This window comes from Rhyacophila brunnea, unplaced genomic scaffold, assembly GCF_057557595.1.
Source record: "Rhyacophila brunnea isolate RB1 unplaced genomic scaffold, BYU_Rbru_1.0 scaffold_11, whole genome shotgun sequence".
In the NCBI taxonomy this organism is placed as follows: domain Eukaryota; kingdom Metazoa; phylum Arthropoda; class Insecta; order Trichoptera; family Rhyacophilidae; genus Rhyacophila; species Rhyacophila brunnea.
In genome coordinates this window covers 17,141,605-17,166,471 of record NW_028232763.1, presented here as the reverse complement: position 1 = coordinate 17,166,471, position 24,867 = coordinate 17,141,605, and the positions used below count along the sequence as shown (strand labels likewise).

General features: G+C 29.6%; 1 protein-coding gene across 7 annotated transcripts in view; it reads right to left on the bottom strand.

Moving 5' to 3' along the window:
* Positions 1–24,867, bottom strand: part of LOC147078430 (CUGBP Elav-like family member 1) — an 807,474-nt gene that overhangs the window by 412,274 nt on the left and 370,333 nt on the right. For all 7 annotated transcript variants that reach the window (XM_085959510.1, XM_085959523.1, XM_085959480.1 and 4 more), the window contains one exon: positions 14,317–14,386. In XM_085959510.1, coding sequence (XP_085815636.1) covers positions 14,317–14,327 — 11 coding nt within the window. In that variant the 5' untranslated portion in view covers positions 14,328–14,386. The remainder of the gene's footprint in view (positions 1–14,316; positions 14,387–24,867) is intronic.

Below are 24,867 nucleotides of genomic sequence, written 5' to 3'. Positions count from 1 at the left end.
TTAATTCTGTATTCCCTGGCTAAAGCTCTTTCTTGAAAAAAAATCTGTTCAACATTGGTCACACCTGGATTAGCGACTTTTACATTTTTTCTTTCAATCAGCTTTTTTTCTGAAAATGCAAAGTTCAAAAACAACTTTTAATTTATCCAGGTGCTACGTATAGTCAGTCGGTGCCTTTTCAGATTTCCGGTAATTTTGCATCATCCTGGTTTAGGTTATATATTACTACTACATGGTTTCGCGTGCCATAAGTTATTGCAATATGTGCAATAAAAATAAAAATATTAATATTGATAATTATTAATCGTCAATTGGATTTTTTTACATTTATATTTGTAATTAAACTTGTGTGCAGGTACCGAAATGTATTTTATTTATTACTTTATAAATAATACTATATGAATCGCATGCGGTGGCTGAGCGGTAACGGGTTCGAATACTGGGTGCAGTCAATCCACAATATTATTTTTTAAATATCTGTTTGGACCCTAAGTATGGACCTAATAGGTTGAGGAAGTGGCTAATATCATTTTTTCATAAATACAAAAATCTGTTAAAACAACCTTTACTCTGTGGACGCTCATATACTCCGCTTAGGATTGAACAATGCAATTTCCTTTTTAATTTACTATATAAATTTTGTCATCCTAGTCATCGCTATTAAAATTTTCAATTAAAAACGCTAGGAATAAAAAACTTTATAGTGTTGGTTTTTAGTTAAAAGCAGACACATTCGAGTTTATGGTGGCAATTTGTTTCGCGTTTCTTCGATTTTCCGTAATGAAATTTTTAAGCAGTTTATATTACCGTTAAATAAACGTTAAACGTTGGCAATAAAAGGGGCCAACAAACATGAAATTTTTTAAAGACCTGTACGTTTTACAGCTCAAAAGACCTATTATGGATTTTATTATCATATCAACAATGTAAGATGTGTAAAACACTACAAATAGTTATAATTAAACCAAAATGCAGTTTGATAATGAAACAATACAAATTTTTATAATTGTTTTTTTATTAAAATAATATCTATCGCTTGGTATACAATTTGTATACATATTATAGAATTATTTAAAACGACAGATGTTTCTTTGCATAATAAATTTTGTCAAATATTAACAAAAACTACAAGTTAGGAAAGAATAATATCGACACCTCCTACATTAAAGATTAGAGCTGCGTTTATGGTTCTTTGATTTAATTTTATTTTATTAAATTTAATAATTTTATAGATAATAAAACGATGTTATAGAATCATACAAATATTTCCATAAAGTTTTGCAGTCTACGAGAAGGCCGGCCATAAGTATTACTGAAACCTGATGGATATGTATCTATATAAATGTGTTTACTGGATAATGTCATCGGTTTTGAAAATAATAACATCTAAATTAGACGTACTATTGATAATTCCAGGAATTGATAGTTAAAAAATGAAGATGACGATGTAAATATTGACTGAAATATTGACAATCAAAGTGGCTACGTCACTTAAAGTAACTGATTAATCAAATCATAATAATGGCTGGGTTAAGCCAATCTATCACCAAAATAATCGAGTTGTATTGAGGTAAAATATTAATTATTTTATTCTACCTATACCTCAATGAAAATATTAAACTTACATTTTTACAGGTGAAATATTACAGGTGGCATTTGATTTTGACATGATTCAGGAGGTATGCAATTATCTAATAACACTACAATAAAGGAATACAAAATACATAAAGCTAACTGTTTAAAAAAAGCTTTCGTTTTGACCATTCTGCCGGTGGTAGGTTATGTTCAAACATCTGCGGATGACTGCTATGTGTAACATCAATCGATTCCGCTAAAACGTCATTCGTATTTATTCTCTGGCAATAAAATTGTCGCACTGCCCGCCGGACACCTGAATAACGATTTAAATTATTCACCCCTTTATTTTTACCCTAATAAATCGTCGGCCGACTCAAATCGAGCTTTGCTTTTCGCGAATTAAACGAATGCGCGAATCGTGGTTACGCCTGACAATCTACAATTATTCATTTAGCGTCGCTGAAAGGCGTAAATGATAACTCGAATATCATAAATAATAATACTAAACCCAAAAGTCTCAACAATGAATGTTTATTCTGTGTACTATTCAAATAATGATAAATTGGTAAAGATGCACGCAATTTTATAAAGTATCGCAGTGCTTGCAATAATGTGTATTTAGTAAACCAACAATAAATTAACATAGTAAGCTTCTTACCAATATACATAATTTAAAAAAAATAAATGTTAGTTTTCTCTAATAAAAACGTGTTTTTTATAGCTGACAATAAGGTGATTAATAAATAAATGTAAATTTAAGACATTCACAGCATGACACTACTTAATAACAGAAAACAGTATTAAACCAGTATAAAAAAACCAAGAAATATATGCAGTATTAGAAAAACAATATAAGAAGTAAATACTAAAATTATAAAGTATATATATGGATGAGCTAGGTAGACCATATTTTAAGAAATGATAAAACAACGCCCACTTATGCTAAACTTATCGTACGTAGATTATAACAACATCCGAAGCAATTTGGTTTAAGGGGGAGAGGCATGCCAACAGAGAACCTAGCGGAAAAATACGAAGCTTGCAATTTGAGTTTTTTTTTTGATAATTTACAATTTCAACTGTATTAATTAATAAATATGTATCTGAAAACATTAAAGAGATTTTTTTTTTTTTTTTAATTTAAAGATTAACTTACAATTGTATAAAATGTGAATTCGTTGCAGGGTCACATCTTATTATAACATTATATTTTATGGTCATATTTATTATTAAAATTTAGTTAATTAAGTTTTCACTTTTTCGTCGTTTAGATTTTTGACCAATTCATCGTTTTAATATTTTTTTAAATTTATTTTTAATTATCGATTTTTATAAAAAATATAAATGTGTATAACTTGAAATCCTATTTATTTATATCAAATTTTATTTTAGGTATGGTCCCAATATTAAAGCTCGATTTGATATAAATATAAAGGATTTTAAGACACATTTTTATTTTTTTATAAAAATCGATGTTTTTTAAAATAAATATAAAAATAATAAAACGATGAATTAGTCAAAAATCAAAACAACGAGAAATTGAAAACTTAATAAACTAAATTTTAATAATAAATATGACCATAAAATATAATGTAATAATAAGATGTGACCCTGCAACGAATTCACATTTTATTACATTTTTTACAATTGTAAGTTAATCTTTAAATTAAAAAAAAAATAAAATTCTTTTTAATGTTTTCAGATACATATTATTTATTAATTAATACAGTTGAAATTGTAAATTATCGAAAAAAAATCTCAAATTGCAAGCTTAAAATTTTCCCGCTAGGTTCTCTGCTGGCGTGCCTCTCCTCCTTAACAGAGTAATTATTGCCCTACCAAATGGCATCACCAATTGCAGGTTAGTTTTGCACATTGGTAGAAGAAACAACTGATGCTGCCGATTTCTAAGATAGTTATCAGGGACACACACGTCTTTATTACCAAGAATGGCAAAGTTCTTATTTATACCGCATATTAGTTGACACATACTTCCTCAGAATTTAAATAGTACATTCTATTATATGTAATGTTACATATTTTTTACCTTTTAAATACCTACGTAGTCTTAGATGTTAATATTATTAGTAACGCATTTATCTCTTCTTCGAACTATATATTCAGGCCATTGGAAATTATGAAAAACATGTTTAAATATGAAGCTTAAACATTAACACAGTATCGTAGTGTTATGGTATGTAATACAAATGAAAAAATACTATGAATAGAAAATAGAAGAAATAAATGAAAATTCACTTTACTTAACACATAAAATGAAACCTTACTGTACACTTACCCACACATCAACAATTGCAGAGTCCAAGTATTGATTAAATTAAGTGTAGTGAAATATATATGCATACATTGGCTATAGAGGAAAAATCTAATTGAAAAACTCGCATGTGTACATGTTTATGACACCCTACGGGCCACTGTTTTCCCTTCGTGCTTAAATATATCGACAGGTAAAATCTTTCTGTTCACATAACAAAGGTTAATGCTATGCTCACTAAAGACTAGGTACGCACTAGGGTTTGCGATTCCGGGATCCTAAATCCAGGGATCTTGTTCGATTAATTTATACTAACATCCTAGGATTACGGGATATATGATTTTTATTAAAAATTACGTCACCCTTTTGTTAATTCAGAAAATGTAATTGGGTATTTATAGAACGTATTAGGTAATTAAATAAACGGACAATGTATAAAACTTACCTATCATGCATATTTTAATTAACACCAAAACCGGTTAATAAAATTTGATCGTTTACTTAATAAGTACTCAGGTTTTCACCTTATTTTATTGTATTAATTTATTATATACATGAGGATTAATCGTGTTAATTGTTAGTGTGCATTTTCCATGGGCGAGTGCGCATAGTGCTTGAATTTGCCGAAAGGAGAAATTGGGTCGTGAAAAACAACTAAAATTTTATAGTAAAAAACTCAAACCAATTAGAATTATCAACTCATATGAAAGTGGATAAAAATGTTATTAATCGTTATTCAATTATATGGAACGGTAACATAATATTATATTTATATTTTACCTACACTTTATTTTATTAGCTAATAAATATTTTAAAAAAATAAGAATTTAGGGCTCGTTATTGTACACAAAAAATTGGAAACACCTAGGTATATCGAAAAATATTGTGTATAAATACTTAAAAATTGTATATTATATTTTAATTAATAAATGAAATATCGTCAAGAATTGACAGTTATTACCATTAAAGTGATTAAATCAAGTAGGTAGATAGTATACAAATTTAAAATAAAATATAATTATTAATAATTGCATTCTTTTAAGAAGATTGTGGGATTGCAAGAATATTTTATTTATAGAATGAACGTCAAGAAATCACCAAAAATTGCTAATTATGAAAATTGTTGATTTTTTTTTTTTTTGTATTCATAATATACAGATAAGTACTTATCATAATATGATCTAATAAGTATATACCTACATTGGTACCAAAAATGAAATATTTTTTCCAAAATTTTACGCGATTTGTCTAATCCCGGGGTTGAAAATCCAGTCCGGGTTTTCAATCCCCAGCGAGCACGAAGTATGTTTTGTACATTTAAACTAAGTATCGACGTAGGGATATTTCACGGAAAACATTTTTGTAGCCTACTGATTACAGCCAAGTAAATAATAACTGTAATTTATTATCATTAATGTTATTTGTGACTTGAAAACTACGTATATTTACTATAAAAGATAATTACATAATGCGTTATACGTAAAAAAAATATGCTCTAGTTTCATTTAATATGGGTCACGACATGTCTTCTAGTTTGATTTTTGGAAAACTTGTTATGAATTCGCATGATATATTATAATTTATACTATACACATTTTAAAATGTATATTGATGTGAAAATGTATAAAATATAACATACATTTTAGAAATTTTTATTTTAAATAATATTACTTTTAAAAACCTACTTTCTAAAAAAGGCTACTTATTATTTATGTATTAAATATGCAAGAAATAATCCATATGTAAAATAAATTGTTATCTAAATAATAAACAAAAATAAGCAGGTAGTCTGAAACATAAACAAGGCATCAGTGTAGTATGTGTTAATTTTAAAATCATTCTCTAATATCAAGTATTCAATTATATGTTTCCTCCAATGTCACTCATAACATTGCAATTTTAAACCCACAGAATGGATGTGATATTTTATCATCGTTACTTATTACTATATTATGGATTTCATATTTCCCGTTATTAGTTACTGGCATGTTCTTTACTTTAATATTTATAATTATTAAGTAGTAGGTATCTACTTTGAATATTTATTTTTACTCACAGGCCAATCAATATTGTGTTATGTAATATTAACCGTTAACTGATTTACAAAATCACAATACAACTAGGTATGTGTATTTTTTTGTTATTTGTCATAAATATTTATACGAGTATCTAGTTTGACATTCATAATTTAAAAACATCTCAAAACATTCCAACTAGAAAAAATCTTTGAAAAAAATATGATGCCTAACGGGACTCAAACCCATATCTACTGGGTTGACGCTAATATGATTTACCAATTGCGCCACGTGCGTTCTATCTGATTATGATAAATTTAACCAGAAGTGAACTAGTTGTCAATTATTCGTTGAATAGAAAATAGTTTATTAATATCTAGTTCAATTTTAGTAGGTATTCAACTATTTGATATTGTTTTTTGTTATAGGGGTAACTCGAATCAGTAAAATCATCCAGGTTATAGGGACGAATTTATTGTAGTGACATGTTTTATTTTTGAAAAGATTTATTGCACCCCAGTAATTGCCCCAAAACGTTGGCCGTAAGTTTCATAAACGTCAAAGCGCTGTAAAAGAACATGGTTTATTTGAAAAATTATTTTGCGACGTTCATATTTATCGGATGTGACACCGGTTTCAAACGGCGTCGGTCGATCGAATCAATTTTGCGCTAATACTAACTCCAAATAATGTTACCAGATCAGCTGGATGAAATCATGCGTTGTAAATAAGTGACAATGAAAATCTTTATTTTTGTTTTAGCAATAATCCGGTATATACTCCGGGAAGATGTAAAGTGTCTGGCAGACGATAGGGAATTTTAGAGGCGCTACATGGTGTCTGTATTTATAATATATTCTACCTTAGAAACAAAAAAATATGATCCAAGAAAAAGAACAGAACAGGTGATATTATACAATAATGTATGTATATTATATAGCTTCCAATGACCAAAAAGATATAAAAATCATACCGAAAGAAAGAAAATGTTAAAATTGTATTTATTTAATTATACTACCAAAATTGAAAGAGTTAATAATATTTAAGTAAAAGTTAAATAATTTCTTGGATATTGTACAGTTACAGCCATGGCTTCGAACCGCTATTTTTTTTCAGTAGATATATATATCGGTTCGGTTTTAGTTTTTCGGTTCAGCTCCGAGTGATTAATTTTTAAATGTTTTTATTTGCATACACCATAATTTTCTGCATTCTATGGTGATTGTATTATAGCCCGGTGCCATGCTCCGAAACCAAAGGTTATGCTCACCGTACGGCCATAGTCATACATTTTGGCAACAGAACGACAAGTGAAGTAGAGAATATGATATTAGAGAGCGTGTTGGAACATATCGTCGCTTAATACTTTGGACGCTGAAGACGCACATGCGCGTAATGACCAGGCGGCCGATCGATTTAATTAACGTGCATTTTAAAGGTGCTAATTAAAATCTCATTATATAGTCAGCAGCGAATGAGTTAAGAAACAACACCGCAGAAGTCAATTAATTAAAATTTTCAGGGGAAACAAAAAACGTCTCAAAAAATTGTAAATTGAAACCTTTTAACTTATTTTTTTTTGTGTTTAGTTAAAAAAATGTTTTTGTTTCCCCTGAAAATTTTAATTAATTGACTTCCGCGGTGTTGTTTCTTAATACTTTGGACGCGGAAGACGCACACGGCGCGTAATGACCAGGCGGCCGATCGATGTAATTAACGTGCATTTTAAAGGGGGCAATTAAAATCCCATTATCTCTTCAGCAGCAAAAGCGTTAAGCGACGATATACCGAATTAAAAAAACCGATATTTTATTTTTGGTTTGGTTCTCGGTTTTTGTTCCGACAAAAATAACGGTTTTCCGGTTATCGGTTCAATTCCGGTTCGAAGCCCTGGTTATAATAGCTAATACTAAAACTGTGTTATTTTAATAATATAAATAGACAAAGGTTATTTATAAACATTGCTTTGTTATATTGTATTCCTTAGAAACTCCCAACTCAATAGTACTAAATACTTTTAGTACCATGGTTATAAATTTAGATTATTATCATTCTTCGGTTTATAATATAATATAAATGATTGCATGCAGGAACGCACGCAGGTGGAATAAATATGGATATGAATTTATTATTCAAAGACTCGTAATCATCCCAATTACTAATACTATAAGACGTAACTAATAATATTTAAATAGTTTTTCAATTACCGTTATAAAATAAACAGCTTTAACTTACTTACGTGCTTGTAAAAATCTAATTATGGCTGAGAAGTTTATAATACTGCCAATCAAAAATACTAATTTTAAGAACGTCTTACGGTTTACTAGAAACAAAAATGTAGGTACCATGTAAAAATCTGATGGAAATATTTTTTCTAAGCGGATATAACCAATTCTGTTCATTATTACATAATGTGAATTAAGCACAATAATTATGAATTGTGTTTTATTTTCATAAATAAAATTATTTACTACATCTTATTCCATCACTATTACATGTATATATTGATTTATCTGTAATGCATGAAGGAGAACACTTATGTAAATATGTTGGAGAGAGCAAACGCAAATTCTAAATTTGAAAAATAAACTGACATACACATAAGGAAATCGTTTATTTTAGTCGAGTCATAAAAGAAAACTAATGACAGGATACTCTCATAATAGTTTGACAGATGCGTACCGTGCAGTACTAGCTTATCGCCATATCCAAATATATTGACAGGTGGCACTGTCACCTGGTAATTTTTCCTATTTGCAGAAATATGAATATTTTAATGTCTAAAATTCTAAAGCCAATTGTCTCGTTAAAATATATATATATTTTTTTTTCGACCATGTCCGATCCTAATAGGATCATATGGGCCTCCATAGGGTAGAGGTTTGTATTAAGAGATTTTGTTTTTTACGAGAAATGGATGTCAGCCACTTGCTCAACCTATTAGGTCCATACCCTGACTCACACACAAATTGAAAAACAATATGTGTACTTGCCAGACTCAGGATTCCTGAGACCCACGGCGTGATAGTCCAACGCTTAAGCCACGTGGCCACCGTGGGTGTCAAAATATATAGTTTGTGTTATTTATTTTCACTAAACAACGTAATACAATGATGCAAAAATCAATGAAATAACCTTTTTAATAAAAATAACTGTTCAACAGTAATATCATTCATTGTAACTAACTTTGCAATGAATAAACTCATATATTTACATGAAGTTAACATTTTTATTTCAAATCTGGATTCAATACTTGTATTATTTGAAATAAATAATATTAATAATTATAAAGAATATAAAATTTTAACTATACTTTTAAAAATGGTCATACATAATAAAAATAACAAGATTTTAATAGAAATAGTTATCTTTCAAAAAAATATATGAAAAGACTGTCACTACTGTTGCATGAAAATTTATAGTGGTTAAATATTTAGAAGGGTTAAGGCGTAGATATAAAAAATATTTTAACTAAATTATTTTGTTTTTATATTATTATTTTTGTTAAAGTTTTGTAACTTTTTTTTTTACTTTGTCACATCCATATAATTTTTTAACAACAAAGTCTTGGCAACACTGGCGGAAAACAACGTTTATTGCCATATTTATGTCAGACGCAGAACGAATGGGCCCATAGAATGGTCCTGACAGCGGGCCATAATGTTTTATGAGGGTCAATCCAGAAGTAATTCCACGGTCTGCAGACCACCGGCTGGCCAATTAGCTCGTCCTCCTGGCCTTGTGAGCTCCCAACAGACTGGATTCAGTTATTTCATTAGCGATGACGCTAGCTGGCGCAGTTGAAAATGTTGCAAACAGATTCTGTCATATTGTTAATACTGTTTTTTTTATAAAATGTTGTTTACCACTTTTGTATTATAGTACTGACATACTATTCAAAATTTTAACATGCAGCTAAATTTTGTAATAGGTCCTTATTTACGAACATAGATAATTATTAAAACTAAAAATCATTAAAAAAATAATTATTCTATCCCATTGCTTTTACATACACATTCATACTCCTTATTCTGTCATATTTTTAAGGCTTCTATCATCACAATAAATATTGCTAATCACCATTTATTATAATAAAAAAATGATACATTTTAAGTGCTTTTGATTAAGGCTAATCATCTTCATTTATGATAATCCAGTGATTTTCAAATTATATTTTTATTTTAAGATACCATTAGTGAAATATTTAATATATTAGTACTTACAAATAGGGGAAAAAATTAATATATAACTTACACCGTTTTACTACCTCTTTGTAATGTGCAAAACTGATTTGAATAAAAAACAAATGGTCTACTCACCCGACTAGGTAATATAAAAATTAAATATAACTTGATTGAATCATTCTATAAATATTCGAATCATAATATCCATTCACGATAATAATAAAACACACACACATATTTAATAAAACCGGGTTCACACGCATAGTTTAAAAAAAACTTTACTAAAATATGTAGATATATTGAAAAATCCAATAAATCCGTTTTTTTTATTTCAAAGCTTTGTCAAGTTCTCCCCAATATTCCCCGAAAACGAAATGCCTTTCATTAGCGTTGCTTTGAACCTGCACGTACGAATAATATTATATTTGCCTGTGCGTTATTAACGTACGTACATGTATCTATGTAACATAAAAATCAATCATCGACACGCAATACCTCGTAACACATACACTCGATAATTTCCGAGTATGATCATATTGTTATTTTACATAAATTAAATTATAAATGATTTGAGTGACATAAACATCATAAAAATGATTTTAACACAATAACATCAAATATAATTAAACACGCTAGATAAATTTTTGTAGCAACTTAAATAATGTAAAATGTACTTTTCAGTTTCTTACGAGTTGTTGCACTTTCTTTGCCGACAATTGTATCAAAAAATATAATACTAAAAACACCCACTAACGCACTGAAAAAGTCGACTCGTTTGAAACGAGCGTGTGTCATCTTATTATTGAACTTCCCTATTGAAATTTGAAAGGCGAGTTTTTTATTAAAACTTTATCAACCAGAAATTTCCACTTTCAAGGATTTCATAAATATCACATATTATTGTACTAGTATGTAGCTACATTAAATATAATATACTAATATATAATTACATATTATATTATGTAGAATATTACTATCGTATCAAGTTTGAATTGAAATTTAACGATTCAGAGGAAAATACTATACCAACTTTTCTGTGAATCCTGGAGATATAAGTATTATATTTTGACTTTCCAGTCTAGAGGTGACTGGTGGTAATAAATAATCAATGTCAATGTATTGTAGATAGCATCTATTTATAAGTGTTTATGTATAAATTTAATATTCAAATGCGTGCTTTGATACAACAATATGTCAGATACCTACATGAAATATCAAATTGAATTCAAATTTATAATTCAAGTAGGTATGCAAGGTTTATTTTAGCAACATATGAAAATTATTATCATGTACTCATATGTAGGTACATAGTTAATAAACAAATTGTATGAATCTGAAATTATTGTGAAATGTTATAGTAGAAGTGTTAAATTTTTAGCTAACTTAACCAGTAGACCAGAGGTCCCCCTTTTGCTTCAATTTCATTAATTTAGAAACCATCTCAATATAAAAAGGTTATTTTCAATATTTTTAGCAGGCTCATAATAATAATATATTGTTTTTTTGAACATCAAGTGGCCAATGACGGTTACCGATCTAACTCTGTACCACAATACCAATAAATTCTTTATTAGTCATGGATAACATGGTTACTAAACTGGAATGATCATACAGATTGGACATGTTATATATATAAAATATGGGGCATGTTAAACTTCAAATAGGCTGTGATCTACTATCCAGTATTAAAATTGACAGTGATCACCCACACTCTCCAATTGGCATTCAATTATTTGAATTAACATTGTGTTCGGAGGAGGAGGAGACTGAGGCGTATTAAAAATGACACAATAACACACCACTTATACGATAGCTAGTTTTGGTATTCTTTTAGGCACTTATTGCACCTACTCATCGTCAAATTATTATCTTATTATATAAAGAGCCTACTACGTAAATAAAAAACTTAAATCGTAGCGAGTCACATCTTCTGTTTCTCTCACGCATGCGGAAAGCCATGAGCGATGCAATACGAATCACGTGATACAATAAGGTCACGCGGGCTTTCTCATGCATGGTTAATTTGAAAACTCCTTTCGCGTATGCTGATTTAAGAAATAAAAAGAGGAATGGTTAATGCTTCCCCTAATATTTCAACACAATCACTGATAACCTTTTAATTACCACATTGAAATAACACGTTAATTACATCTAATGGCCAAGTACTCCAAACGCGCAGTCGCAGTGTTAGCACTAAATGAGTCAATATAATCATAATATTACAGTATTACGATTAAAAGTGCGATCGACCATAATCCTTGAGTAATGTTCTCGTTGGACATGCCTGATATACATTATTATCATAGTTTGATTAATTTTGTAAGTATGAAACTCGGTAGAGGTATTATATAACCGAAATAATGTAGAAATAAAAAAATGGTTCGGAACCATTATGAAACCTGAAGTGTATCAACGTAAATATGAAAACAATGTTCCTCACGCTATCTCATTCTAATATAGTCCCCACCCATTGCGTGAGATAAAGCAAGACTAGTTGTTCTAATAACGAAAGAGTCGCTTACCTTTTTTTACTTTTTAAGCTTTGTCAAACAGAAAATGGAAGTTATTTGTAGAATACAATATTTATGAACATCCCTGACGCGACGAATTTTCCCCACACTTGCAAAGCAGCGCGTTCCTAGTTGAAAATTTGCTGACGCAGACTAGCTGAGGACGGGGCCTAAGAAGTGGGGTGGATTTTTGCATATTACTTTTCCAATAATTCATTCGTGTGTTTGATTTACAACGCTTGCCAATTTGTCTCCTAGTCTTGATAAAAAAGCGTTGAGAATTATTTATGAAATTGCAAGTGTCTCAACACAGTGACGTACAAAAAACGACTCAGTGACGAAAAAAGTATTTTACGCATAAAATAAATAATATGAATATTACTTAAAAAACCTAAGAAATATACACATAAGAAAGAAAAAAAAAATAGGTCGGATATGATGACGTTTATGAATGTCAGAAGGCTAGTTTTAACTTGAGTTAAAATTGAAGGAGTATTTTATACAAAAATATAGAACATTATGATTATATATGCTTATATAGAGGTAATAAAAATAAACCTGAAAGTTAATCTAATAATTGTCAAGAAGTCATGGCACTTTGTTGTTAGGAGTGAAATACAATTTATTAAGTTTATGTATCAACTTTGTGGGGATTATTTTTTTTATAATTTAATATCGGTCAGTAGATGCGCACACTTTGGCATAAAAAGGCTGGAATATTATACATATTCCAATGCGCCTAAGCAGTCAAGGGTTTCAAGTTCTTCAAGACACGCGAGAGTAGAAATAACTTACTTCCGTTATTTAAAAACTCGTCGAATTCATTGTTTCGTTGTCATGCATACTAGTCTAGCGGCATTCGATTGATTTGTTTCTCAGTTACGAATATAATAAAATACGATTTAACTATTTTCCCCCTAATTCTATCGATTACAGGAATTTCATGTAAAGTTTAGGCATTTATTACATTTAGTATTAGTACCAAGCATAGACGCTATAATGTTATCGGCTACAGAGATTTTCTTGTAGATGTTGATCACTACAGGCAATATGAGGTTACCAGCTTAAATATCTCAAAAATATGCCAATTAGAAAAATTCTAAATAAAATCTCCACAAAGAATAATTTTTATGAAAAAAAAAATCGTTTTTAATATTAGACATAACAGCAATGAAAGATTTTCTAATTTTATTACTTGCTTATGCATTGTCAAAATATTGGCGAAAGACATCATTAAAATCTCTTTCACGAAAATGATTAATTATTTACAAACCGAACATAATTTCCAATTCATATTAATTTATAAAATACATCATAAAAATTACTGTAATCAACATAATTTATTTGGTGGTCAATATGTACATGGTTATAAAAAACCGATTATAGTTTTTAAAAAAGTAAATATGGAGTCAGTTTTTGTAAAAAATATATTGTACTCCACTGTATTTTATAAAGCCTATCTTGAATTGTGAAAATGTATCCTTGAAGCATACTTATGTATATATAATACGGTATAAATATTTTTATTCTAACACAAAAAATATTCAATACATATTTTATTTTAACATAACAAGATTAAATTTGAATTTAATAAGTTTTTTTAAACTTTCCAAGCATAATATAATATTGTGTTCAACATCACTATACAGCAAAGACTTTTTGATGTTGGCAGTATTTTTATAAAATAACCAGTTTACATTTTATAAGGACATTTAAAAATAATTACGTAATCGAAATGAAAGTTGTTTTTTACTCACCTGTCCGACATATAGTCGGCACTGTTCGTGAAGTCCTCCAGGGTGCAGATTTCTACTTGCACCGCGCTATCTGCAAACAAAAAGAAAATAAAATAGAACCGTATCATTATTCTTGTATAAGAAATCTTGGAAAAACTCTTCCCAGGAATTGATTAATCTCGGCGAGAATGTTTTTTGAGAGTTCGCATGTGCGAGTGTCCTGACTCAGCATTATTATAAATTTTCTCAGAATAGTATAAGTAGATAATAGCAACCAAGATAATATATTATGAGATAATTATTTATTAACATATATTAAGAAATCTCATATTATCATTTATTAATGAAATATTGTATTGCAGACAAATTAATGGTATGAAGAGTTTTGTATAAATAATTATTGTGACAATACATTTGTACGAATATTAAAAATAAAATAATTAAAACATAATGAATAAAAAATAGATTGATTAGATTCAATGAGAGACAACGGATTGATTTAGGCGAGCACCCCCCAACCCGCGCCACACCTCACCGCTATTATCTGAACGCTCTAACTCTTCGTAATGAATTTTTGCAAGCGCCTTATTTTCGGGAAGTTTTATCTTAACTTATGAATTATCATGGCGGAACCCTACTAAATCGGTAAATAACAACAATGAAATCAACAAGTTGTACAAGTTTCATTTAAATTGGTCTATTAGTTTCTAAAATTTTCTGAAATTAAAAACAACATTATTTTGTGCTTATATTAAAGTATATATAAATAAATAGTGAAAACGTTGATCAAGATGTAAAATATTTTGTAATAAAAGATAGACATTTCTTTTATTATTATTCTTAGTATAAATATTCGATTTTGTTTCGAAATTGATTCTCATCGTCACGTTAATTCAATATTTTGCTTAATTAATACTAAATTTTATCCGGAGTTGAATGCTTACATAATTTGTTAAAAATGATTAATTACAATACTGTTTAAAATTTAAATGGACTGGTATCTTTAGATTATCAAGTAAATAAGGAATTGAAAATAAATTATTTATTTTACAAAGTCATCTATATTTGATATTTACTTTGGTGATTTAATTGCGTTCGCGCCCAAATTAAATATACTTCCAACTCAATTTAAAATGTATTTTATTTGCACTGTTTGAATAAATCCACTATGGAAACAGTACTTTCCTCAGTGACAAATCGTGTTGTTTTTCAAGTGGTTGAAAATATGCAAATGACAGTCGTAAATAAGTCAGTACTAGTTAAAGTAAGGGGACGATATTTTACATTAGGAACACACTTAAAAATAAAAACAAGAGCGAATGGAGAATTTTTAGAATCCGAGTAAAACATTTTGCACCGAAAAGCTTCGGGATAATGTATTAGTGTATTTTTTTTCAAGAAATTTTAGTAGAAGCGAAACCTGGAATAAATCAGGTTTAAGCCACTAAACAGAAAAAGGCCGACTTAATTTTGGTATAAATGTTAATTTAGGACATTATTCCCTAAAAAGTCGTTTTCCACAAAATAAAATGAAAAACATACGAAGAAAGAAAGAATATAGAACGATGAAAAAAAATCTCAAATCCTTATATTGTTTCAACACAAAAATCCTAAATATCCAGCCTAAATGGATATATTTTTTTCCCTTTTTCATGGTGATAGCAATTTTATTTAACATCGCCTTTAATCAAATGAAAAAAAAAATATAAACGTCCGAAATTACTGTGATGGGTTTGACAGAAAAGAAGTCATAAATAGGAGCAACGCCGAGTGAGGTAAAGCAATGCAATAAGCTTGATATAAATGAAGTCGGGAATAGAAAGCATAACAGTAATAAAATCCATCCTATGCAATTTATGCGCACCAGAAGATATGACATCTGCGCATGTTCAAGATTCAATTGTATGACTATAATACGTTATCTATCAAAAATTATCTTTTATAATTTAGCAGTTCATTAATTTAAGTACATTTTTTGAATAGTTTTCATTTATTTATATACTAACATTACAAAAAAATATAGTTAAGTAGAGTTAAATATAATAAAATAAGATTAATTAAAACTATTCTTTTATTCAACGAATAATTAACAAGATTAGAGAATCTGACATTCTTTATTGTAGGTTTATAAAATATTTAGCAAGTGCTTAATACATTAAGATAAAATTTAGAGAGATCCCTGTGACACTGGCTAGTAATCGATGTAAGTACCTACCAACTATTGTTATTTTAATTCAAATTACAAAAATCAGTCGCCAATATTAACAAAAATTTGTAAAGCATTTCTGTTGCATGACTAAAAGTTAATATAATCGAAATTGGGTAGAACATATGCAGCTAAATAATTGGTAAAGAATATTAGCCGGAATCTGATGGCTACAAGTCCTATCCGGCGTCATATATATTTTTTAAGATTTTTTCTAGAAGGTATGTTTCTTAGTGTTTTTGAAATTATATACGACTACCATCACTGGTAAAACCAATGTATTAATAATTGAGCTAGGTGCAGTCGGGTTCTATCTAGTTACGACGAAATACAACGAATAAAAAAATAGTTGATGAACCTTTCATTAAAATGAGATATTTTTATTGGTATACATAAAAGTATACATACAATTTATTTAACTAAAATATACACATTATGTACGTTGAAAAATAAAAAAAGTATTAAAACAGTTTTTCACGCATATCTAAAAATATTTGGTTATAATTCTTTTAGACAACATTTTATATTTAATATAAATATTATCGTATTGTATTTTATGATAATATAATATTGCGTTCAAAATAAGAAGTGATTAAGAATAATACAAAATAATATTAAATTTATATCCACACATAATGGTTAAGTAAGTTACGGGTAAAAATAAATTCTACAGTAGAGTGGTGAGTGCTGGAGGAAAATCGGATTAGGCGGGCTCCATATATCATGTAAAAGTATTAGTAGTGGTGTCAAAAATGTATATACGTACCTACTAGTAATATTATGTCAGAAGTGGTCGACTAAAATGTAGTAGGTAGACACTATCAGAAATGGGGTTTAAATTGTGTTTTATAAAAAAACATCTGTTCACTATTAAATTGAAGTTTTCCACATTAAGAGGTACATAATATAATATATATGGATTTTTTTTACCACTAGTAATTTGAGAAGAAAAATATCAGCCCACACAATAATTTATTTACTCACATAATACCAGGAAAATCTGGATAGAAGACGAGTATTATGACCGACGAATCAAATTGTATGTTTTATTAAAATAAAAAAATCGTCATTCCAGTCAGCGATCTTGTAGGAAGGGATTGATTGTTAACCATTTTCCAGTCAATTTTTGACTGACCACGGTAGATTTGCTGCCACCCGACCAACAGGTTCATATGGTTGAGTACTACAGGATGCAAACCACACCCACTGGAAATATCCGAGAATGTGTTCCAAAAGAGAAGAGATGCTCAAGTCAGTCCAACGAGGTGCTACACCCATCGGGCCATCCAATCTGGTCGCCACAAAGGCCAATTTTATTGTATTTAAAATTTGCGGCGTCTTATTGCAGACGTAAAGATCTCTTCACATATTGTCCGTATTGTTTTAGCTTTGCTTTTGGACCATATATTTTTTTAGTAATTCACTATGCTCTGCTCTGTAAACTAAGTCAAAGCATACTTAAGTATGTGGTGACTTTAGTCTTGGGTATCCGCTCCTGAGACATTCCCAGGAGTAAAAAACTACTGATGCTTCACATACAAACGTAAGGCCGTTGATCACTCGATTAAACCCGAGTGTGGTGCGAAGCAGATTGGTTTGGAGGTATCTATATTTGTGTTGTCAACCTTTATTTATAGAGGAGATGGGACTTTTCTCAACTGGTCACTGTGAAGGTCTATTTTTAAAAAGTATTGGATTAATGGACTTTTTGAGATTTTTATAGATATTTTACCATAATTCAATAATAAAATCAATTGTCAATAATTATACATTTGTATTTAAAATTTAATAAATGTATTTTCAATCCCACTGGAACGCCACTGAATAGTTAGATATATGACAGCTACGGCCTGTTGTGTTGTCAAAACAAGCGATGACAGAATGGTAGATGGTTACTCCAGATCTTGGTGTCACACCATTCTCTCGGCAAAGGGAACCGCGAGATCACCCGAAGGATAACAGACAACGTCTCCAGGCCTCTTTTGACAGACAGCTCGCAACTAATCACGAGAGTGCCATTTCGTAATCATTAGAGAGGTGTATGCAATAATGTGTATTTATAGAAACTATATATTATTTGCTTAGTTAATATTCTTTAGGTGCGTTATTTAAAATATTATTTTAATAATAATTGCAATATATTATAATATGTTCATTAAGTAGATTAGATGTGAGTAGCAGTCTATAAATCTGTGGGTGGCTGTTCGACCACACTATTTTTAATACATGTCACACAAAGAAAGAATCTTTGCTGAACTCAAGAGCTGACAACTATTATTACTCACATTTATTTATTATAGTTATTATGAGCGAAGATGGTTAGTTCATTTAACTAAATACGTCATTTTTTACGTTATGTATTTGTCTAAATGTTTCTGTCTGTCTGTCTGTCTGTAACGCAGCGTAACACAGCACACGCGCATACACACACTGTCTGCCAAAAGTTTGCATAGCTAACAATGAACTGCGTCTCACTGACGCATGTAATTTTGCATGCGAAACAGTTTGCAACTTTGTTGCGCCCTCGCAATTCCCCGTATCACATCAACGTACCTATTAAGATGTGTTCAAAATATTAATTTGGCATGCAACATGTTAAAACTTCTATTGGTTATCATATACTATATTAGAAAAAAATCGTAGTATTCAAATTAAACCATTATTTAATAGAAATATAATATTATTTATGTATAATAATATTAAATTATGCGAAGAAAAATGAATGCGACGTAATATAGATGTAATGTATAAATAGGAAAGACACATAGCTTAGTTGTCTAGTGGTACCGAAATAAGTAGAGACAGTTATCCTAAATGTGAACCTAGAGGCTGTTGGATCAACGATATAGTTAAAATCTGCGCAAGTATGTGGCAATACAGCGCGCAAGGACGAGATGAACGGAATCAACATAAAAAGTGTAGATTGATTAATACAGACTGATGATACATGTTTTGTATATTCACATAATATAATACATTTTTTCTTTAGAAAATGAATTGCAAAACAAATCACTACCGAACCCCACTTTACGAGAGAGGCAAGGTGTACACTAAAAGACCAACCTCGGTCGTATGGCACCAATGAAATATTACCACCACGACAATAAATAATTACGGCAATAATATTCTAAGAAAACGGCAAAGATCGCGAGCCACGTCGTGGGGTGAGTGGGTGGGGTTTGGAGGTGGAAAATGGGGTTTCAGTACAAAAGGAGCAGGGGTGCGGAAAATTGGAGTCCTCTTGAGAAGTATATTAACTGCTTAAATTTTGAGAATTGCGTGAAAAAAATGTGTTCCAATCTATCTAATGAGTAGTAATTATGGTACTTGTTTTAAAATCTAAATAAAAATACAATGTGGAAGAATAAATTAAGAAAATAACCGTGTTCAGTAAATTTCAAAGTTAAATATGCGATTAAAAAAAATACGTACTTAACTGTTTTCAACATTGTGTAAATACAGCCTTCAAATTATTCATTGTTAATATTCTAAGAATAATATTCTTATTTATTATGAAGTGGGTAGTGTTTTCAGCATTTGAAGGGATACAAGTCAGCCAAATTGATTCTAGCTACATTCGCTGCTATGAGAATAATAAGAAAACTTTATTAATACATTGGGTATAATAATCCAATGTTAGGAATAACACGCAAATAACTTTTAAGGAAGTTATGTAAGTATAATTAATACATGTTTAAACCTTTGATATATTATGCATCAATGATCCGAGTTCATATTTACTCACATGATATTTTATAGTGTCTTAATCCATGTCTCTTATAATGTCGCGGGTTCCGGATTCGAATACTGGGTCTGGAAAATAGGACCTAATTGACAGCCCACATGCTCAGCGTTGGTCAAAATGGAGGTTTTATGCTATTTTCAGAGCATAACCCTGGACATTCCTTAAACGTTGTAGATAATCTATTTAAATAATTTTGAAGCCTTATTATCCTTTATATTTATTTTAAACAGTTGATGACTGCATAAAGTATTTTTATTACATAAAATAGTATTCTTTTAAACCTCTCGCTCTAATGCGTTAGAATATAGTCATATTTCAGTACAGCGATGTGCAGTGGTGTTAAAATTTTTTATATTTATTAATTTTTAAAAGCATTTATAAAACCATAAGTAAAATTTATGACGAGATAATTTTAGTAAAATATTCACGAGAAAAATTATATTGATAATCTCTGTGATCCCAAATTTGACAAGAATTAGGCATTTTATTATTCAAAAAATGGGCAAGATTTACACATTTTAAGATAATTCTAAAGATATCGATTAAAAGCTATGTCTTTGACCATTCAAATGTGATAAATATTATATTTTTAGCATTATCTTAAAATGTGTAAATCTTGCCCATTTTCTGAATAATAAAATGCCTAATTCTTGTCAAATTTGGGATCACAGAGATTATCAATATAATTTTTTTATCATAAATATTTCACTGTAATACTGTCGAGATAAATTTTACTAATGGTTTTATAAATGCGTTTAAAAATTAATATATATAAAAAATATTAACACCACTACACGTGGATGTACTGAAATATGACTATATTCTAAAATATTAGATTGAGAGGTTTAAAAGAATACTATTTTATGTAATACAAATACTTTATACAGTCATCAAATGTTTAAAATAAATATAAAAGATAATAAGGCTTTAAAATTATATAAATAAATTATCTACAACGTTTAAGAAATGTCCAGGATCATGCTTTGAAAATACCATAAAACCTCCATTTTGACATACGCGGCGCGCACGCCCCCCCCCCTTAATAAAGTATTGAAAAAGTGGCTAACACTCATTTTTCTTTAAAAAAAATGGCCTCAATTATTTTATGAATCACAGAAGAAAACTAATTTACCAAACTCTAAATTTACAAAGTTATAATGGTGTGTAAATCGTATTTACACCCACGGTGGCCGCGCGGTTAAGCGTTGGACTATTACGCCGTGGGTCCCAGGTTCGAATCCTGGGTCTGGCAAGTACACATATTGTTTTTCAATTTGTGTCTGTCAGGGTATGGACCTAATAGGTTGAGCAAGTGGCTGACATCCATTTCTCGTAAAAATCAAAATGTGTTAATACAAACCTCTACTCTGTGGAGGCCCACATGATCCTATTAGGATCGGACATGGTCGAAAAAAGAAGAAGAAGTAAATCGTATTTAATTTATAGAAGAAATATAGTGGTTATATATATTTTTTAAATGACGTAAATAACGTTTATTAATTTTATAAGATAAATGGGTCAATGGCAATATAGGTTGGTGGATCTTGGAGTTTGGTGGTTGACACAACAATCTGTGGGGGCAAAAACAACGGCGAACACAAATAAAAACAAAAAAAAGTTTAGCGGGATGAAGTTCAGAGCAGCGAACACTTGTGCACTCTCTCGCTTCGCCTGGTGCACTTCATATTTATAAATTACTTCACAGACAATACAAAATTTTTGTGAGGATTTGAAAAAAACCATCACCCCTCACATATACATAAATACAGTAATATTAATATAAAGAATTCGGACTATTTTTGGTAGTCAAATCTGAATAATCTGTCGATAGAAAATAATTGATAGGTCATTATGATATTTTGTATATTCTTGTTCTAGAAATCAGCATTATTTTTTTTGATCACAATATAAAGTTGAGAGCGAGAGGTAAACTACGGTATATAAATATTGACTACTTTACAGGAAAAACATATTGGTGATTTTTTGTGTCTTTAACATGTTGAATTTTTAGTGATAAAATTAGAATTTCATTAGTTTTCTAATTGAGTTTAATAAGTTACTGCTATTTTTTGTACCATGCCCGATCTTATAGTATCAACAGATTTTTTTAAACAAGAAATGGATGTTAGCCACTTGCTCAACCTATTAAGTCTATACTCTGACTAGGGAATCCAATCCCGAGCCAAAATTCTGATCCCGGGATTTCGGGATTACAATTTGACAATCCCGGGATCCCGGAACTGGTCCCGGGATTGGCATTTTTTCCATTGTTAATATAATTTTTTTATATTTACACACAACATTGATAAAATCGGTCAAAAATAAATCTAGTATAATTTATACTATTTAAGATATTTATTGTTAATATTGTATAATATCTACGTTCAATCTTGGAAATACATAAGTTTAATGGAGTAAATAATATTAAATATATATATATATATATAAATAATAATGTGAATTTAATATGAGATTGCTGTTTCTGATAGTAAAGACTTAATGAATGGATTAGCGAGATTTAATATAGTAAACCAAATAATCATGTACTTATGGCCTTTCCGCTTCATAAATCTAATTAGTCAGCCAAATATGAAACTGCCGTAAAACGTACGAGGTCATGGTGGAATTACTTTGTTAAAACTGCGAAGCATTGTTTTTTTCCAATCTTTCTCATTTTTAATAATTTATGTGAAAAAATAAAATGAATCGGCAACTTACACATGGGTATAAATCAAACTTCATTCAAACTCAGTTTATTTCTAATGTAGTTATTTTTTATTAAAAGTATTTTTTCTGTTATATTTTCGCTTTTATTTTATGTTCCATAAAAATTGATAAAAAAATCAATCCCGAAATCCCGGGATTAAGTTTATCAATCCCGGGATTCATAGGTATCAAAAATAGCTCGGGATCCCGGGATTGGAATCCCTAACTCTGACTCATGCACATATTGAAAAACAATATGTGCACTAACAGACTCAGGATTCTAACCTGAGATCCACGACGTTATAGGCCGATGCTTAAGCCGCAAGGCCATCGCGGACGTACTGCTATTTATCATATTATCATAAAATATTTTTTAGCACGATAATGACTAATTTTTACCAAATTTGGACTCACCGTAGTTTAATTCTTGCAAACATCTTTATTTCAATCATAATAGATTATTATTCACACAGTCGTTTAAAAATTGAGAATAAAGAAATATTTTGGTCATTGAAAATATTATTTTCAAATTATTCTTTGTGATTTTATCTAATATAATTTATAAAAATATATTCCAAAAACTTTCAATCGTAGTCTGTAATTAATTCGTAATTTTGTATAAGTTTCAACCACCATTGCCACCCGGTCCAACTCAGGCTGGAGCACAAGAAAAGAAGAAGAAATTAAATTAGTAATAATATTCTTGAATGATATCAATTATTGTTTATTTATCTTGGTTGACATGAAATATAATATAAATACTTTTCCTAATTAAAATGATAGCAATACTGTAAATGCTTATACATATAAATAGTGAGTAGATTTTCTCTATCAGGTAATGTTTGGGAAATGAAAATAATTCTTTCGGTAAAACTTGAATTCTATACTACTTTTTTGAATAAGCGATATGAAAATCTTTCTTTGAAATCATTTTTCTACGAATACAGGAAATTACTACTTGCTCATTTATATATATATATATATATATATATATATACACTTTCACGTGATATCTATCATTTTCCCTTTAAAATTCATACGTAATGCTTCAGTCGAAGTTAGTTTTTATCACATCTAAATTACTAATAAAATACCAAATAGATTATTCAATCATCGTAGTAAGGATTTTCATATCAGGGATTCTAGATTCGATTCACGTGAAACCTAAGTATTTTTGTATGATTACACTTATACACAATTACTACACTACCCAGTTGCGTACCCAGAGAGGGGGCCAAGGGGCCCTGGCACCCCCCTAACATGAAAATTATCAGAATGATTTTAAACATTGAAATTGAAAGCCAATAAACTATACATTGGGCTAAGACAAATAAAAATACGGCAAAAAAAATGATTTGTAATTCTCCAGCATCCTTTTTAGAAAAAAATCTTAGATTTTAATTTCACACACAAAAATTTCGGAACACTAACGTCGGTTTTTTTATAGAAACCCAATTCTTAATGGAACTGTCAAAAAAATCTTGGTGTCCACCCGAATTCCGGAGTGGTGTATGTCATGGATGGGGAGGGCTGACAGTGCTCTAGCCTGGGGCCTGGGCTGTGGGGGACCCAGTGTGTCGGGTTGACCAGATAAGTGAGATAAACACACATCATAAATTTGCTTTAATAGTAAAAAAAGTCGTTATTATACTTCATGGCTATGAACATTTTAGATTATATAATTATGCAATATATTTTCAGATTATTATTTGTCGATACTTGACAGCTCCATTATTAAAGTAGATGTATTAAAAATCACCAATAATTCACTGTAGGTATAAGTACCCTTAATTTGAAAAACGTTAATGTGGTGGCAAGTGGAATTCAAGCATCTTTTTTCTAAGTTTAAATAAATATCTAAAATTATGTACTACATAATATTATCTCAATTATATAACATAAAACTAAGCTAGAA